This window comes from Coffea arabica, chromosome 8c (assembly GCF_036785885.1).
Source record: "Coffea arabica cultivar ET-39 chromosome 8c, Coffea Arabica ET-39 HiFi, whole genome shotgun sequence".
Lineage (NCBI taxonomy): Eukaryota > Viridiplantae > Streptophyta > Magnoliopsida > Gentianales > Rubiaceae > Coffea > Coffea arabica.
The window spans coordinates 9,779,264-9,800,522 of NC_092325.1; the positions used below are offsets into that span (position 1 = coordinate 9,779,264).

The 21,259-nt window shown below is 34.2% G+C and overlaps 1 protein-coding gene across 1 annotated transcript; it reads left to right on the plus strand.

Annotated features, from left to right (window-relative positions):
- The first annotated feature begins 12,568 nt into the window (after window positions 1-12,568).
- LOC113705775 (probable pectinesterase 15) lies at window positions 12,569-14,346 on the plus strand. The gene is made up of 2 exons (XM_072062626.1): window positions 12,569-12,934; window positions 14,005-14,346. Exons 1-2 carry the CDS (start codon window positions 12,569-12,571, stop codon window positions 14,344-14,346), a joined length of 708 nt encoding a protein of 235 aa, XP_071918727.1.
- The last annotated feature ends 6,913 nt before the right edge of the window (window positions 14,347-21,259 follow it).

Sequence of the window (21,259 nt, forward strand, 5' to 3'; positions counted from 1 at the left end):
AACGTTGGGAGTGGCAGTTTGAATTTTGACGACATCTCAGTAAAATGGAGGAGTCATGCATCTGGAACACAAAATCGATGATACTATATGATTTACATAATAAAACACAAAATCGATAAATGTATATTGAAGAGGTAATTTTCGTCCCGCTGGAGTGACTCACCCAAACTGGAGAAGTACTGTTATCTTGGGCAGCTTTCTCCGACGAGGTCACCTGCTTAGGTTATAAGGGGGGCTGAATCCCCCGGTATAACTCCGAAGCCTAAGTCAGTTCGGTAGTAAAGAGAGAATAAGGTAGTAGATGATGCGAGTATTGTTTTACCAGAAATTGGTCGTCGTCTTTTTTAGTAGAGGCGTTGAGTATTTATAGGAGAGGTTTAGGAGGGAAGAACTTCCGTCACAGGTCCCTAGAGATCTGATATGGTCAGTGCATCTGGTGGATTTGACTGGTCTTTAGGACAAGACATGATGGGACGTCCGTCAGGTTCAGGCGGCGTGTCAGGGCAACTTTCCACCTGGGATTAGAGGCACCAGGGGTCAGGTTCAGCCTTTATATTGACATCGGAGGTCCAGGGATCATCTCGGCTACAATGCTAACCGAGGTGATGAGGTGGTGGGGTTTCAACCCCACGGGTGACAGCCGGGGTGGAAGGCCGAGGTTAGCCTTTGGGCTGCCCCGGCCGAAAGGGCCATCCTCATATATTAATTGTAAGAACCATTTAAAATATTTCATAACACGGAAATCTTTCATGATTCATCCTGGTCCATAACTATTCTCAAAGTTACGGATACGTCTGTGCCATTTTATACCAAAAGTAGAAGAATAAGAGAAGAAGACGTATCCATGCCATAAAACCATAGTTTAATTACAACTTATCTCCTCAATGTACCCTATCTGTTGCATTTTACCCCTTGAACATAAAAAATAAGCACTTTCACCCCTTTTGAAAAATATTTGACAATTCACAACATTATCATGAAATAACCAACATAGCCCTAAATAATGTATGAGGAGACTTTTTATATGTTTGGGATATAAGGGTGGTTTGGGATGTTTTCTAAGTTCTTAAAAAATATTTTTATTAAAAATATTGGAAAACAAACCAAACCTGTGATTTTGCTTAATTGGTTGCAATGAATGAACTGAGCTGGATTGGTTAAGTTTTTTTTTTCCCATTACCAAAGGATAAAAAGTTCTCCCCATAATTTATTTAGGGCTATGTTCATCATTTCATAATGAAGTTACAAATTGTCAGATGTTTTTCATTAAACAATTTGAAAGGAAGTAAAGTGCATATTTTCTAAATTTTAAGGGTTTAAGTGCAGCAAGAGGTACTTTAAGGGATAAAGTGTGATCAACACTGAAAACTAGTTAATATGGTAAGACTTTTTTTTTTTTTGGGTGTTAGCAAGTAACAATACACTAATCTTACTATAATCTATACTGAGAGAAGATCCAACTGGTTTATAGGGGCTTTGTGGGTAAGGAACTCACAAAGGGGTGTAGTCCTTTACACCCTTTGTATGTAACTTGAACTATTGACCTGCAACCAGGACTATATTCGATACTTTGTCTGGTGCCCAATTCACCTAATAGGAGTTGGTTAAATATGGTAACACTTTATTACCATTACCCTTCTACTAACGTGTGGGTGGAAGGGTAATATAGCCATGGAGGAGACTTGGACAGTCGGACCGAAACAATCACACACTCAAATGCCAATGATTTTTTTTTTCTAACGCCAATGAATTTTTTATTATTCTTACATATAACCAAACCCCAAGCCCTAGCTAGATGCAACAAAAAAATGGTGCTTGTCAATCACCACAATTCAGGGCAGCAATTTATTCAACCATTGTACATATGATCCTCACACAAGATATATAGTGCTCCCTAAGTCCGCGAATTTGGGGTAGTGCAACCATTCCTGAAACGTTGAAGATCTTTAGAAAGATTTTGATTGAGTATATTAATCGTGTAGTACTGAAACAAAAATGTGATATCTGATTACTGTTTATGTGTCAGTTGAATTAGAAATACTTAGTGTTACAAGAGCTTTACATTCAAATAAATTGAATTAATGGCCAAATCTTGGCCACCAATCTACTGTTCTTGATCCTGCTCCATGGTCTACAATTAAGAAAAGTTTAGATGCTAAGAAACCACGATTACGTAAGAAATTTTTCAACGTGAGAAAGAAAAGGCCTTGTGAAATGTTCAATATTTCATGTTTTATGTTGTGTGTGCCCAAAAATTGTCAACTACTTGCAATTTATCAATTGTTTTACTAGAAAATTTGGCTTAGGACTCCTCATTTTTGGTGCTATCTTACTTTTCCCAGCTCATATAATACGTTGGAATATTGGAGCTTAAGTCTTGGGACAGGGACCATTTACATATTAAAAGCCTATCAACTTGCATTTAATTAAGTTTACACCACCGAGCTTTGGCTCCGTGGTTATTAAAAAGGAATTAAATCTCTCTTGAAACTGTAGGTCGGTGATTCGAATTCCACATTTTTTGAAAAAAATTCAAATGAGATGTTAAAACATTCCTTTGATTTAGTCGGGTCTGTTTACCTTATACAGGCTATACAGACTTTTTAAACTCCTCCACTCTGTAGAATAGGATAGTGTATACCTTACACAAGCTATACAGATTCTTTAGCCTTTCCATCCCTGTATAATAGGATAGATTAAATTATAAGAATGTTATTGTTGCGGGAAAAAAAAAGTAATTGTAATCTCTCTCTTTTTTTTTTAAGTAAGTGTAGTCTTATTTGTACTTGTGTTAGTTTGAAACAATTGAAGGATTAGTGGGTTTAGATACTTGATAGACATATAGTAATTAACGATTCGCTTTCTTTTCTTTATTCCAAATTTAATGACAAAGAAAGAAGATTAGACTCAAAATCTTTCTGGTCCCCCATTAAGAAGTTGATACAGTATTAGCAGTGAAAATTAGCTTAGAATATTAGTTTAGCTTTTTTGGACATGTACATTCATGGTAATTGGTCCTTCTTTTTTTTCTTTGGCCGCAACAATAACATTTTTATAAACAAATCTATCCTATTTCACAAGAAGGGAGAGCCTAAAGATACGAAAACAAGTGCACTACGTACCCATCTGGATTTTTTAAGCAAGGTTACATTTAATTGTGACAAATTGGTGGGAGACAAGATTTGAATCTTTGCGACCCACCCCACCAAGCCTTAATGCATTGGTGGTGGCCATCAGGCCCAAGGCTGGTGGTTAGGGTCAAACCTCTTATTCGAGTTGCAACTAAGCATCCATCTCGAAGCTCTATACGCTATTTGCTCCTCTCAAACGAATTTGAATTACAATTAACAAATAGTTACTAATTAAAATGAATTGAATCAAGTATACAAGCAATTATACAAGCAATCAAACATATATTATTATAATTTGCAAAAGGATCACAACAACATTTGGTTCCGATTTTTAGAACAATTTAATTTAAAATGTTAGGAATGGCCTAAGAATAAACAAACTAAAGTTTGAACAAAATAGGCGGTATAACCGACCATATAATGGTTAGGCGGCAAATACCAGCCATATAATAATTAGGCGGTAAAACCGACCATATAAAAGGGTTGTGACAACCCAATAAAGACAAATAACAAAGCAAAATAAAAGACACAGAAAATTACGTGGTTCGGTCAAATTGACCTACGTCCACGAGCGGAGGAAGAGCAATATTTTTACTATGAAGAAGAAATACAAAATCCGTAGGAAAGTGATTCCTAGGCTGGCATTTACAAAAGATTTAGGAAATGTTCTTAAACTCAAAACAAGAGAACGTAAAATATTTGACTATAAATGGGTTAGATGACCCAAGAATCTAATAGCCCATATAATGCTCTCTTGAGTGGTGCAATTAATTCCTTCATAAACCCCTTCTATTTATAGGCTCTCCAACGAAGCCTTCCTGCTGTCTGCTGTGATGTGGGATGAAAGAATTATGCCACAGTCAAACATTGCGGCCGTTGGAAAAATTAACAAATATCTACCTTGGCATAATTTCTAGTCCTACCATCGACAATAGTAAAATTACTCCACCTTCTCCACATAAACCCCAATGGGCCAAATCACACACAATGAACACCAATTAAATCCGAGCACTGCTTGAACTTGTAAACCGGAAGAGGTTTCGTAAACATGTCAGCAGGATTCTCCTTGATATTAATCTTTCAACCAAGGACTTTCCCTTCAGCAATGATATCCCGAATAAAGTGATATTTCACATCAATATGTTTCACCCTCTCATGATACTTCTGATCTTTAGTCAAGTGTATGACACTTTGACTATCACAGTGAATAACAGTAACACCTTGATGTAGACTAAACTCGCTAAACAAACTCTTCAATCACAAGGCTTCTTTGATTACCTCGGTCACAACCATATATTCTGCTTCTGTTGTAGAAAAATTTACGACAGGTTGTAGAGTAACTTTCCAACTGACAGCACAATCACCAATGCAAAATACATAGCCTGAAAGTGGCCTTCTCCTGTCAAGATCCCCAGCGTAGTCTGAGTCTACAAAACCAACCAAAGTATTATTATTTCTTCCAAACTCCAAACATGCATTTGAAGTACATTGCAAGTATCTGAGAATCCACTTCACAGCCTGCCAATGTGTTTTACCAGAGCAAGACATATATCTGCTAACAGCACTGACTGCATGTGAGATATCTGGACGAGTACAAATCATTACATACATAACACGGCTGACTGCACTGGAATAAGGAACCCGTGCTATATAATCTTCCTTTTCATCTGATTTTGGTGATTGAGCAATCGATAGCTGAAAATGGCTAGCAAGAGGAGTAGATACTTGTTTAGTATCTTTCATATCAAAACGCTCCAAGACTTTCTCAAGGTAATTGTTTTTGGGTCAAGAACAATTTTCCTACTCCTCGATCTCGATTGATATCCATGCCAAGAATTTCTTACCTGCTCCCAAATCTTTCATTTCAAATTCACTATTTAACTGCAGTTTCAAAGTGTGAATTTCTGACAAATTCTTGGCAGCAATGAGCATGTCATAAACATAAAGCAACAAATAAATGAAAGAATCATTATTTAACTTTCGGAAGTAAACACAACTATCATACATGCTCCTTGAATAACCACGACCCAACATAAAGGAATCAAACCTTTTATACCACTGTTTTGGAGACTGCTTCAATCCATATAAGGATTTCTTCAACAAGCAAACATGGTCTTCCTTACCTTCAATTTCAAAATCCTGGAGTTACTTCATATAAATTTGTTCTTCAAGTTCACCATGCAAGAAATCTGTCTTAATATCAAGCTGCTCTAACTCCAAATCATACATGGTAACTAAAACAAGTAAAACACGAATAGAGCTATGTTTAACAACAGGTGAGAACACATCATTAAAATTAACACCTTGTACGTGACTATACTCCTTTGCAACCAATCGTGCTTTATACCTTGCATCTTAAACCTCTGGAATACCTTCATTTTTTTTAAAGACCCACTTGCAACCAACTATTTTCTTATTTGATGGCGGCTTTACAAGAATTCAAGTTCTATTTTGATGAAGAGATTCAATTTTTTCATTCATCGCAATCAACCACTTTATAGAATCATCACAAGAAACTGCTTCTGAATAGGTGGGCTCACCAATTGCATCAGTTTCTTCTGCAACAGACAAAGCATATGCAACTAAATTTACATATGTTTGTGGTGGTCGAATATCTCTCCTTTGTCTATTTTTTATTATGGAATACTCCTCTTCTTCTGAACTATTTTCAACAGTAGATTCAGGTGCATCTACTGGCACTTGCTGAATAGAAGATTTGGACTGAAAAGAACCAAAACTGCCAATGTCAAACTCCACCTACTTCTGTGTACTATCAGTACTACAAGAACTAGAAGACTTCTTCTTGGAAGCAAACATAGATAATTCATCAAAAGTAACATCTCTACTGATTACAAATTTTGGGGATTTGGGATCAGGACACCATAATCTGTATCCTTTCACCCCAGAAGCATATCCAAGAAAAATGCACTTTTTAGCCCTAGACTCCAATTTTTCATCATTCACATGCATGTATGTTGGGCATCAAAAAACTTTTAAATTGGAGTAATCAGCAGGAGTACCTGACCAAACTTTCTCAGGAGTTTTGAAATCAAGAGATGCAGAAGGAAAATTATTGACAATATAATAGGCCATATTGATCGCCTCTATCTAAAAGTCGTTTGTCAACCCTGCATTGGAAATCAGACATCTCGCTCTCTCCAAAAGCGTTCTATTCATACGTTCGGCCACACCATTTTATTGAGACGTCATTCTGATAGTGCAATACCAAACAATTCTTTCATTATTACAAAATTCATTAAATTTACCTTCACAAAATTCCATGCCATTATCTGTTCTCAACCGCTTATTCTGTTTTCCTGTTTGTTTCTCAATCAAAACTTTTCATTTTTTGAAAGTTAAGAAAACATCATTTTTATACTTAAGAAAATAGATCCAAACTTTTCTTGAATAATCATCAATGAAAGTCAACACGTACCTGACACCACCTTTAGAAGGAGCACGAGAAGGACCCCATAGATCTGAATAAATGTAATCAAGAGCACCTTTTGTCTTGTGAATTGTTGGTGAACTAAAACTGACTCTTTTGTGCTTCCCAAAAATACAATGTTCACAAAATTCCAATGGCCCGGTACTTTGTCTACAAAGAAGTCCTCTTTTGCTCACTATGCCCAAGTTTTTTTCGTTCATGTGCCCCAAATGCATATGCCATAATTTGGTGATATTTGTATTTGAAAAAGATGATGTTGAAACAGCAGCAGCACCTGTAATAGTAGATCCCTAGAAAATATATAAAGTACCAGATCTGTATGCTTTCATAATAACAAGAGCACCTCGAGTGATTTTGAGAATTCCATCTCCACCTGAATACTTGCACCCAATAGACTCAAGAGTGCCCAAAGAGATGAGATTTTTCTTCAAATCTGAAACATGTCTAACATTTGTGAGCGTCCTCACAATACCATCGTACATTTAATCCGGATTGTGCCTTTGCCAATAATTTTACAAACGACGTTGTTACCCATTAAGACAACTCCACCTTCAGTTGATTCATATATTGAAAACCAGTTCCTATTGGGACACATATGATATGAACAACCTGAATCTAAAATCCACTCATTGTTAGACCTAAAAAAAATTTTTCGTTACACAGAAAATGGTTCTATCATTCTCATCAGCTACTATACTAGCTTCAGTGGATTCAGTATTTTTCTCAACAAATTTTCATTTTTGCTTTTCCTTATTTTTCAATTTCAAACAATCAGAGATAACATGACCCTTCTTTTTACAATAATTGCACACTACATTTTTATGTTTAGATTTGGATCTACTTCTATTTTTTGTGTTTCTCTTTTCAGATCTATCCCGAACAAACAAGCCATCGGCTTAACTCCCACTAGTTTCCCCAGTACTATCCCTATCTACCTGCTCTTTAGATTTTAATGTAGATTTAATTTTCCGATACGAAATTGTTTCCTTTCCATAAATCATAGTATCACGGAAATGTTTAAAGGACTAGGGAAGGGAACACAAAAGTAATAGGGCCTGATCTTCATCATCAATTTTCGAATCTATATTTTTCAAATCCATAATAATAGAATTAAATTTATCAAGATGGGAGAGTATAGATGTACCTTCAGACATCCGAAGCATATACAAACTCTGCTTCAGATATAGCCGATTCTCGACCGTCTTCTTCATATACAAGGCTTTTAATTTATCCCACATAGTCTTGACTGAACTCTCCGTTGCTACCTCACGCAATACCTCATCGAAGAGATTTAAGATTATGCTAGATCTGGCCTTCTTATCCATATCGGCAAAATCCACATCCTTTACATCTTCTGGTTTTTTCTCAATTCCCTGAATTGCCAAGTCAAATCCGTCTTGAACAAGAATGGCCTCCGTCTTGAACAAGAATGGCCTCCATCTTGAGCTGCCACATCCCGAAGTTGACATTCCTATTGAATTTCTCGACAACCGGCTTTGTTATCATCATTGTTGCCACAAAATCTGTAACTTGACGTTTATCTCAAAAAACTGGCCAAACAAATATGCAATTCTCGTGAGCGGGTCCTACAAGGTGAGTGGATTCCACGGGATTAGCGAGCCCCATGGAATGAACGGGCCCTACGAGATGAGCGGGACCCACAGGTTGAACGGGCCCCACCAGATGAACGGGCCCCACGAAATGAATCTATCTTACAAAATATATCAACCACCTCTGATACCAGTCTGTTAGGACTGGTCTAAGAATAAACAAACTAAAATTAGAACAAAATAGGCGGTATAACCGACCATATAATGGTTAGGCGGTAAAACCGACCATATAAAAGGATTGTAGCAACCCAATAAAGACAAATAATAAAGCAAAATAAAAGACACAGAAATTTACGTGGTTCGGTCAAATTGACCTACGTCCACGGGCGGTGGAGGAGCAATATTTCTATTATGAAGAAGAAATACAAAAACCGTAGGAAAGTGGTGGAGGAGCAATATTTCTATTATGAAGAAAAAATACAAAAACCGTAGGAAAGTGGTTCCTAGGCTGGCACTTACAAAAGGTTTAGGAAATATTTCTAAACTCAAAACAAGAGAGTTTAAAATATTTGACTAGAAATGGACTAGATGACCCAAGAATTTAATAGCCCATATAATGCTCTTTTGAGTAGTACAATTAATTCCTTCATAAACCCCTTCTATTTATAGGCTCTCCAACGAAGCCTTCCTGCTGTCTGTTGCGATGTGGGACGAAAGAATTATACCACAGTCAAACATTGCGGCCGTTGGAAAAATCAACATAAAAGAAATTTTAGTCTTTGACAATGAACACTAAAATGCATTAGCTCAAAATTGCGTCTCAGTTTTAAATACTCATGAAGACTGCTATGTGTGAAACTGGAGGGTCGAAAACAAGAATCTCCGAAACCCAACTTATGCTAGAATTAAAGTTTCCTACGGAATTATGTGGATTCACAAAAACAAAAATACATTATTTTAATATATATTGGTCACGATTGTGTTAGTTTTCTCCGTTGTTTGAGTTTTCGATGACGAATAATCTTCTTCAATAACCTGTTTATTTTGGGTTTTTCCACTTACATTACACGAAAAAGAAAATGAAAGCAGAAATTGTCCCAACTAGTTAATCAGACCTGATTAATGTGTTAGATGCATCTCCCATTATCTTCTTAAGAAATTGCGAATCAGACAAGTTTACAAGGCAAAAACGATTGTCTTTGAATTTGAAGCTTATCTTCACTATAAGGTACTTATACGATTAAAATACTATCCCTACTTGGAAATGCAAGTTTTATTCACATCTGATAACAACCTTATTGTAGTTGAATGCAATTAGAGAGTGATGATACAGATTTGACCTCATAAATAAATATTGTCAAGTTGGCAGCATATGTTCAACTGCGTCACTTTTAAGGCATTAGTGTCTCATGGTTTATTTTACTGGAGAAATGAAGGGACCGGAGCATGTGGCTGACACGCTTCCCTTCAATTCTTTATGCATCTAATTAAAATAGATGCATGTTGGAAAGAAAATTTCCATATGTATCAACATCTCCTTTGAATTTTTCTGCAATACTTCGAGCTTGGACTTGCAGTACTCGGCTTGGTTTTACCAAATTTTAGGTGAATGGAAAAGTTCACACGCACTTCTCTAACCAAATGGACTAATCCTTGTTGACAAACACGATTTAAAGGAGGATGGAGATTAAACTATGTTCATAACAAGTAAACCTTTTGTGTGCATTTCCAAATATTTGGGCAATGAATATCAATTGTTATTAAGGTCTTCAAAATGCACTAGATTATACCATGGTCGAATTTGTAAGCATAATATACTTTGGTTAATTAGCTCACTTTACAACGTGGTTTAATTAGGGAGAAATGCAGTTTTGATATTCAATGTTTATTCTTTGCGCCAATTGATCCCTATTAGCATATTAAATCACGACACAAAATTAGAAATTTTCTATATTGTTATTTAGTAGTGGTTTAGTCAATTTAGGATTTTTGTAATTCTATTGGAGTTAAGTTATAGTTGTTTCATTATTTAGGAATTAGTATCTTATTAGAAACTTTCTTATGGTTGTAAGATTTGTTTACGAAGTCATGTAATTTATTAATAGGGAGTCTTATTGTTGTCATGAAATTTCTTATTGTTGTCTCTTGAAAAGAGTGAAAGATTGAGAGGTTTGTTCTTATGATGTGCTTAATAAATTATTGTTGGTATTATTTCTCTTCTCTCATACATATTTTTATATGTATAAATTGCCTCTCCATATATATATATGATTCTATAAAATTTATCTCCTATAATTTTTGTTACAAATTTTTTTGGGTTCTACATCGAGTATTCTCCAAAGAACACCGTTAGGTTTCTAGAGCTATCATTCCAAACACCTAAAGAGACGACATACGACATGGTTGTCGTTGAGAAGACCACTATAGTATACGACCCCAAACGCGTCCCATCCACACTTTACCACTACCTATAACACTGCAATTCATGAAAGAGAAGCTCGAATCCTCGCTTGTTGAGTTCCTCATCTGCGCTGTGATGGCTCCACTAATACCACTTGAAACTTCTTTTGCGTGATAAATTCAATAGCAAAAGAAGTTTCAATATAAATTCAACAGCAAAAGAGTTTCATAATAAAATACTAATTTCTAAATAATAAAACTACCATAACTTGACTCTAATAGAATTGCTAAAACCCTAACTTGACAAAAACACTACTAAACAACAATATAAAATATTTCTAATTTTGAGTCTTGATCTAATTTTGAGTCTTGATTTAATATGCCAACATTGCCTTTTTTAAATCAACCTCTCTCTTGAATCTGGTTCATCGCCATCACGAGCAATAATCTCCCTTGCAAATTATATCAATATCACTTTGTACTAGTTCTTCATCTTTAAACACTTTTCTCGTTACAATAATCTATGTACCTGAATAGACTGTTTTCGTCGCACAATTTGATGTCAATTCATTGATAACTCATCACTTTGTGGTTCTGATAATCACAACTTAACTAGACAGGATCTTTCTATGATCTCTATCACAACATGCAACAATCTTACAATATCCGGACCAATCTTATGGTTAAATTCTTCACCAACTACATACTTCAGGACTAACCTTGTGATCTAACTCGATCAATTGACTTCTTCACAACAACTTTTATGCTCTAATTCTAACAGCAAAAAACACCCAAGACTAATCTTGTAGTCGAGATACGTTTTAAATGTTCATAGGCATCCGAGGATCAATTTCTTAAACCTAAGGCTCTGGAACCAGATATATTGTTGAGTTATTAAGAGAAAAGTTGGTTAGTTGCTTTCCAAGGCCATCACCAATCTCTGTGTCTCACCGTCACAAGTAACTAAAACATGATTGTTTAGGAGTGTGCAAAATTGAAAATTTCTAATTTACCGATCGAATTCAAATTGAATTTAGAAATTTCAAAATTGATAATTCATAATTTCTAACAGAAATTGGGTTTTCCGATTTCGAATTATATAAATTTGGTTCGAATTCGGAAATGGGATTTTTCAAATCGAAAATTTCGATTTCGAATTCACAATTCAAAATTGAAAGCGAAATCAGAATTTGGAATTCCTATTTTGATTTCAAATTCGTTTTTCATATATATATATAACATTTATATATATATGTACGTAGTATAACATTTATATGATAATAATAATTTTTATATTCTTGAATTTGGTGATTCGGAATTCCAATTTTGTTTTCAAATTTGTTGTCATATATATATATATTATTTTTATATAATGTAATATAACATTTATACAATAATAATAATTTTTATATTCTTGAATTCAGTGAAATCAGAATTTACAGAATTTTGAATTGAATTTGGAACGAATTCGAATTCGATCGGAAATTCTGATACCAAAATTTCAAAAAATTCCGATTTCAAAGTTTCAAATTATTGATTTCGATTCCGATTCACACCCAGATTGGTAGAACAAGCATCCTATTCAATGTTTTGAAAATCGGATAAGACCGGCCTGTTCAATTTCGATTAGTTGAATTGCGAACCAGCCATGCCTCCTGTTCGATTCATTTAGAAAACCAAAGAATTATTGAACCGGTCAAAACCGGTCAAGAACCAATTGAACCAATAAAAATCGGGAGGTCCAACTAGTTTTTATTTTCTAAAATAAATATTTTAGTTTTATTCAAAATTCTTAATACTAAAATGAATAAAAAATTATTAAACTTTTAAACCGAGATCGAACCGGTTGAACCATGAACCGGAAGGTTTTCTGGTTCACTCTCCAGTCTAAGTTTAAAAACATTGACCTTATTATGGCTAGCCTCCTTTCTCGTTCTACTTGTTTTCATCATTGTTTCTCTCTATCCCTCCCATCACTCTCCAATTAACACTATCACTTCTTTCAATGATGATACTAGTAGGTTAAAATTTATTTTTGCATGAAGGATGATCAAGAAAAGCGGGGGTTTGAGGACTTCATCGACATTATTGAAGAACTTACATGTAGAATGTCCAAACATCATCACAGTCACAGGAGGATGAAGAAAAGTGAGAACTATTGTGATGATTTAGCATGGAAATCTAAGCTCATGACTGGTTATGGGGTTTCAGTTGTCCTCACAGTAAATTTAAAGGGATGTGCAGATTTCAGCAGTGTACAGAAGGCAATGGATGCTGTTCCTAATTTAAGCCCTACTAGAACACTTATCATAGTTGATTCAGGCACATACAGGGAAAAAGTGACAGTCTGTGCAACTAAGACAAACTTAATAATACAAGGTCAGGATTATTTGAACACGACGATTGCGTAGAATCAGGGACGGAGCCAGAAATTTATTTTTGGGGGGGCTGAAGTGTATTAAAAATTTTTTTTTGTGACGAAATAAATATATTTAACAAGTAAAATTTAGAATCAATAATTATAAAAATAATAAAAACATATAATTATACATACCCAAAAATTTGTTATTGATTAACACTTGAAGTATTGGTAGTTGTTGCACTCGAATAACGAAGAGGAGGCAATTGCATTCTGCGAGTCTTCATCCGTTGAGATGGGGGTTTAGATCATTAAAAAAGAAAGTGTTAAAAACCGTGACTACTTCCGAATAACACGGACATAAGCTAATGATCCATTTGCTCCAAGTCTCGGCCTCACAGACTTCCTTTTGCGATCCATTTGCAAATGGTGCAAGCATTTCACTCCACCGTGAAGCTTATAATGCGTCTGATTTCCAGAAAATTGAGGTAGGAGATCGAATTGTTTCAGGTTGTTTGACTTACTCTTTTTTTTTTTTTGTATAAGACTTTCCAGCAAAAATCAACGGTTTCTTGATCCTCTATTGTATGTATCCCAGCAATTGTTCGATGTCAGCTAGGGACAACAAACAATTACTCGAACCAGCCTTTTTAAAGGCCACGTTGCGAAATTCAGCTCACTTGGAACATTCATTTACAAATTACGTAATCGAGCGTTTCGCTCTAAGAACGCATCTTCCTAGTCGCTAGGGCTTAGGACAGTTTGGGATGAGAATTCACGAGTGGGAAAATCAATGAAAAGGAAATAAAAACAAAGACACGAGTGCAGCAGCATAAGAACATCAAAAAGAAGTGAAAGAAAGGTTTCGTCTAGTTTTGAGCTTTACACATGAACCCAGAATATTTAGTTAAAAACATGTCCACGTCCTCTAACATTCTAGTGCGGAAACTACTAATTAGTGAACAGTAAGAAAACAATAGTCAAAAAAAAAAAAAAACAGCGCCTGCATAATTTCACTGGAGTATTGCAGAACAGTCAGAAACTTGGGGGGTTTTCCGGCGGCTTGGGGGGGGCTTAAGCCCCCACCAGCCCCCCCTTAAATCCGTGGCTGCGTAGAATGACACAGCTAATTCGACTGGAGGAACTCCATTCAGCTATACAATTGCCATTTTATCTACCAACTTTGTAACTTATAATATTAGCTTTCAAAACACGGCTCCTCCTCTATCCCCTAATGCAATTGGAGCACAGGCTGTAGCACTGAGTATTTTGGATGACAAAGCTGCATTTTGTGGGTGTGGATTTTATGAGGCACACGATGCCCTTAATGACGATAGTGGGAGGCATTATTTCAAAGAATGCTTCATCCAAGGATCCATCAAATTGATTTTTGGAAATGGAAGATCACTTTACAAGGATTGGGTGATAAATTCAATAGCAAAAGAAGTTTCAATATGAACATAAGATAGCAATATTTAGTATCTTATTAGAAATTAGAAATTCAATAGCAAAAGAAGTTTCAATATGAACATAAGATAGCAATATTTAGTATCTTATTAGAAATTAGTATCTTATTTAGGTAATTTTACAAAATTATCCATGAACACAAACATAAATTTTTATATGAACATAAGTATAAATAAGTTGAAACACTACTTACTACTGGAGTTGGCCTAGAAATTAGAGAAAGACTCTTAGGGTCTTTTCCATTGCTAGATTTACGATCCGAAACCTATGCCTAACAATTAGGGGTGGAAATGGTAGGGGGAAAGTTGGAATGGCGAAAAAAAAAGTTGAAACTTCATCATCGGGATATTAAATTTCATTAGGAAGAAAAGGCAAGAAAAACTATTTACAAGTTTTTCTACTAACCCCAAAGAGCACTCATATTGTTTATTAGCTATTGTGATCAATAATTGCTAATTACAACTATTAGAAGCCTAAATTCACAAGTCATGCAACAACTTTCGTAATTATTAAGCTTTAAATCATATTTTATAATCAGGGTTCTCCTCTTCTTCCACTAATTATTCGTCTTATATCTTGCCATTGTAGTATTATTCAATTTTAATTATTTAGCAAAGAAATGCTCTTTAGACTAAAGGATGGTGTTCCTCAATTGTGAAGTGCTTCTACAGAATTTTGTAGATATTGGAGAGTGTATTTGTCATATATTTAATTTCATTCACAATTTCTAAGTCATATATTTTAATTGTGAATATAAATTAAATGTATGACAAATACGTTCTAAATTCTAATAAAAATTCATAAAAGCATCTTAGAATTTATTTCATTTAAAAATCTTAAATATAAATTCCTAAAACAAAAAGCAATATATTGAACAAAACATCAAATATTAGGACAAAAAATGCAAAGTCATAACTTTTGATTAAATGCGTTTTGATTTTAATTAGTAGCAATCGAAATATTTTGTTAGTTGTCAGAATTCTACTTAAAATAAGAAACTTTGGAAAAATAAAAGGAAAAATCATTCAAAAAGCCTCTCATATTTTGTAAAATAACTTTTTCATCCCTTACTTTTAAAAGTGTAATTTTTACTTCTCTTACAAATTCATATTGGCTAATTTTGGTGCTTATCTAGGTTTTCGACTAGTTTTTGGTCGGAATCCACCATATGCTTTGCATGTAACCATTTTTGAAGAGTAATTTTATCAAATCACATTTCACATAATCTGATCTATACTCTCTCACACTTCATAAAAAGAATTTTTTTCATCTCTCACATTTTGAAAAATGAATTTTTTCGTCTCTCACGTTTCCTAAATGAAAATTTTCATCCCTCATCAATCATGTGTACAAATAGTTTTTTCTTATTTTTTGAAAATTCATGTATATATCTATTCGATTTCACATAAACAGTACAAATTACATATAATATTTCTATTTAATTTCACTTGAATAAGTTCAATATAGTTGTAGGTGAAATCAAATATAGATGCATCACATGCTATTCATAATGTTCAAATGAAATCAAATAAATATATACATGGGTTTAAAAGAAAGCTATTCATATACATTATCAATGAAAGACGAAAAAATTTATTTTATGAAATTTGAGGAACTATGGATCGGATAATGTGAAATTTGATTTGATAACTATAGTCCTTGACATTTCATAAATGATTTTTTTCGCCTCTCACATATCACAAAATGAAAATTTTCATCCCTCATTGATCATGTATATGAATAGTTTTTTCTTATTTTTTGAAAATACATGTATATATCTATTTGATTTCACCTGAATGGTACAAATAACATGTAATATATTTCTATTTAATTTCACATGAACAAGTTAATTATAGTTGTAAGTGAAATCAAATATAGATGCACTACATGCTATTCATACTATTCAGATTAAATCAAATAGATATATATAAATATGGGTTTAAAAAAAAGCTATTCGTATACATTATCAATGAAAGATGAAAAAATTTATTTTCTGAAATCTGAGGGACTATTGATCGGATTATATAAAATTTGATTTGATAACTTTGCCCATAAAAAATGACCATGCGCAAGGCACGTGGTAGATTTTAGTCAAAAATTAATCAGAAACTTAGGTAAGAATCAAATTTGACGAATGTGAATTTGTAAGGGAGGTAAAATTACACTTTTAAAATTGAGGGAAAAAAAGTTATTTTTACAAAATATGAGGAACGTTTTGAACGACTTTTTCAAAATAAAATTAGGAGACAAAACTGAATTTTCCCCAATTAATTAAGCACATACGTTTCCTTTATAGGTGTATATTTGGTTTATTTCACAACAACGTTTGTAATGGCAGTCTGAACTTCTACCCGATTGCACTACAATGTATGTGTGAGCATTTGAGATGCCGCTGCAATGTACATTTAACATATAAGCATAAAATGAAATAGTTTCATCACACCTCCATGACCATTCTCTAAGTAACTGAATATCTCTACCATTATCATTTCAAATCATCGGAAATAATAGTTAAATGTGGTTAGATCAGATATCATTGATAGAGGCTCCTACTAGTAAATCTTAATCACCATTACTTTTCTACTAACATGCACAGAGGAGAGGTGGACGTAGAATCCTCGCAATATATTGTTCGGGACTCCACAATTAAGCAAAGTGTGGGACAATTTGGATTGTGTTTTCTGAGAGTTTTGTGAGAAAGAAATACTGTAGTACTTTTTTGAGATGTGACGTTTGTAAGAAGAAAAGGTGGTCAAGAAACGCAATAAAGATTATTTTTAAAAAAATAAAAAAAATTTCTACAAAACTAGCAATTTAGACAAGGATTTAGATGCCACCAGTCCTCAATTACGTAATAAACATTGCAAGATGAGAAGAGAAAAAGGCTTCGAGAAATTTTCCATGTTACATGTTTTATGTTGTGAGTGCCCACAAATGGTCAAATACATAAAATTAATCAATTGTTTTACCACGAATTTTGGCTTAGGACACCCCATTTTGTGCTGTCTTGCTTTTACCAGCTCGTAATACGTTGGATTATTCGAGCTTGAATCTTGGGAAAGGGACCGTTTATATATTAAAAGCCTATGAACTTGCATTAATTAAGATTATACTAGTTTGAAACAATCGGAGGAAAAGCAGGTTCAGATACCGGGGACTTGGATGGTTTCAGAATGAATGAAAAATCATATCCTAATTAACCAATCGCTTTCCTTTCTTTCCCCCAAATATAATGACAAAGAAAGAAGATTAGGCACAAGATTTCCATACTTTTCTGTCCTAACAGTAAAAGTTAGCTTAGAATAGTAGTGGCAAGATTAGCTTTGCTTGTGGCCATGTAAATCCATGGTGATTGGTCCCTTGTAATAATATATTTTTGTTGTCGTGAGGAACTAAGTAGCCTACTTGGTGATAAATAACAAGTAATAGTGTCTCCCCGACCTGTAGCAAAAAAATTGTATCACTTTTTCAATGTGATATATATAATATAAAAATATAGTTAAAAAATATGTTTATAATACAATTAAATAAATTTATGTAAATTATAAGCTATCCAAACGGATCTTGTGTGCTTTTATAGTTTGTATGCGGTTTGTAAACACTGCAAACCAGGCGCAGTTTTATGTGGTAGCCATCGGTGCCTATGTACATAAAGAATGGATGAGAGTTGGTAGGGTCAAGCCTCTCATTCAAGCTTCAAGCCTTCAACTAAGCGTCCATCTCAAAGTTCTAATATGCTACTTGCTCCTCTGCAATGAAGTTGAAGAAGACTTAAGGAATTGTTGGACGAATTATTACAATCATTTCGGGATCACTCGACATTTTCAAGCCAACCAGTTCGCTGAAATGGGTTTTGGGGTTACAATGGTGCCATTTGCTTGTGAGAGGGACTAAAATGCATTATTTTGAATTTGGAGGATAAATAACTACAAATACAATATGTATGGAACTTCTTTTGTCGTTTTTCCCCTAAAATGAATTCAATCAAAGATCCAGCAGATATAATAATAAATTTCAAAAGGTGCGCAACTACACTAGACTCTATATTTACTAAAATTTAATCTAAAAGAAAATCAATCTCCAACAATGAATTTTACAATATAGAATTCAAATTGGTTTCTAGTTTTCAGTATTCGTGATAGAATGTTCATCGCTCAAGCATGAAGCTCAGCCAACGTCAAAAGGCATTGTATTTAGTTTGAGAAGACAATCATTTGATACGAGCAAAAGAAAGTATCATTAGCAGGGAAAAGGAAAATTTAGCACTACAATATATGCATAAAACTGGAGGATCCAAAATAAAAATTCTCAAACTCTTGTAGTTCTACGATTAAAATTTGATGGAATTGTCATAATCGGATTCATAAAAACAAAATATTTCATGTTTATGATATATATGGTCTGATTAGTGTTAATTCACTCTTGTTTGGCTTTCCGATTTTGAATAATCTCTTAATGTATTCAAAATCTCCCCGTTTTAATTTACAAACCTTAAAAGGATAAGGAATACAAAACCTTCTGGCTTCAAGTGTCAACCACCATCCGCATGCTAAGCGTTTATGATATCTTAAGGCCCCGAGCTCCTGACTTGCAAAATCAAGAAAATCGAAGTGACCTACGGACATTGTGATATTAAAGCTGCGAATATGGTTAATGAACTTCAGATTGTGTTTAGTAGCTCAAAATTCTGGTGAAATATTAAGTGGCAGAATGGGCTTAGCCAACTTTATTGCTTTTTAGTTTGCTAATTGAGGTTAATGGTTCCTAAGACCAAACTTATATGGTCAAAACATTAATCGGGTGACCATAAGACCTAATTCAATTCTCAATTCATCGATCATCTTCCCCCCTTTCTCCTTATGATACTTGGAGTCTCCAGTTAAACTAATAACAACATAAGAGGTTAGTGGGCTTTAGATATTGTGTACAAAAGGATCAAAGGCTTCTATTAGCTTAACGTAATTTTGGCCTTAGTTGTCAATCGGCATGGGCTAAGTTTTCCTTCTCCCCTAATTGATTGCATTTGCATCCTGAGTTTTCATTATGTGGATGTAATACAGATATAAATTGACTGTGAAGTATTGCTGAAAGATGCATGGAAGAAATTGTTCAATTGGATCTCTCTGGATACAATTTGAGCCAATAATATCCAGGTGTTTTGAATCTTTGTAAAACAATCAAGAGTACTGAGGGCTGGTGACAAAATGTTTCCCATCAAACCATACTAAGAGCCGCTCTTCAAACTTGGAACTTCCAGGAGACAAGATTCACAGCCTCAGTTTCCACTCTAACTAGAAAATTCAGCTTCTGGCCTATACTCCAGAAGGTTTGCCTGTCCTGCCCTCCGAAGGTAGGGGGCATCAAAATGGCTCTCTAACCTGAATTAGCATCCTTTAACAAGAAAGAACGAAAAGAAATATACGCACTAATGTTGCACTTCTGCGGTAAATCCAGTCACAAAAATTTTAGGTTCCTACCGGTTATGCCTTTTTTACCTAACCAAAAGAACACATCATTACTATTCATTAGTAGTATGTTGCAATTCTCACAAACAAAATACCCTAACTCAACAATTGAGAATCTGGTATATTAAGATTCATAATGGTCTTTTCTGCTTAAATGATGAATAGTTTCCGATCTTGAATTTTGACTTAATGTCTTGAATTTGTACGTGTGCAGGTTAAACAAACTGCTTGCCAAGGGTATAAGATTGAATATATTGACGAGGTTTAATCCTATGTTACAAATTTTACAAATCTAACTACCCTGTTTTTTGCAAGTATAGAGATCATTTATAGTATGGGATATTAAGTGTTAACCCCATAAGGAAGATTGTTAATTATTGACGGTTTTCGAACTCATCTATTATTTAGATGCCCTCAATAAAAACAAGTAGATCTATACTTCAAACTTATAATAAAAGTAGCAAAACTAACAATTAAAAGCAACTAAGGTCTATCACCCTATTACTTTTGTTTTCCTTATAGGGGGCGAAATTTTGGGAGCGTGATTTTTGGGGCAGGAGTTGAGCTAGTTATAGTTTTGTTTTCTTTAAGTTCCTCTATATTAGTAAACCCCATATGTATTTTTATAAGTTTGGGTACTCTGACTTGTACTTTAAGTTGAATCGTTAGAGACTTCATTGTATATCGTTATGGGATGGTGAATGGAAGTTAAATTGCGTGTTTTAGTATTTTATGTGAATTTTGGTTTAGTGATTCTGGCGAGAGTTGGGCAGGCAGTCCGCTAACCTTTGGGGTACACCCTAAGGGAAAGTGAAGTTGTCATAGAATTGCATGTTCTTTTGCAAGTTTTCATGACTCAATCCTCAATTGGAGTAAAATGAGAAAATAGATGAACGATTCTTGATGATTTGATTTAAAGAGACATGAAGTGCAAAAATGATGAAAAGATGAAATGCAATTAAGCGTGAACTTTGATATTTTGGTATTTTGACTACAACTTCGACACAAGTATTGGATTGAAATAATTTTTAAAGAATTTTAAAGCTAAGACCAAGATCTACATTTTGGGCAAAATGCCTCAGTGGCCCTTAAATTATTATAAAGTTTAACTTTTGGTCCTTCAATTATTAAATGGACACTTTTAACCTTCTAACTAATTAAAACATATAATCATAACTCTTCCATCAATTTGAGTCACTATAGTCAACAAAATAGTGGAGGCGATTCTTGATAGTTTTGGCCTATTTTTATTAGACACAACTACTCAAATTGATGGAAGGATTATGAATATACAATTCAATTAGTTGGAAGGTAAAAACTGCCCATTAATAGTTAAAGGGCCAAAAATTAAAATTTGTAATAATTTAAGGGCCACTGAAATATTTTAGCCTTGCACTTTTTATGAAGACACACTACAACAAAAATGGTCTTTCCTGACA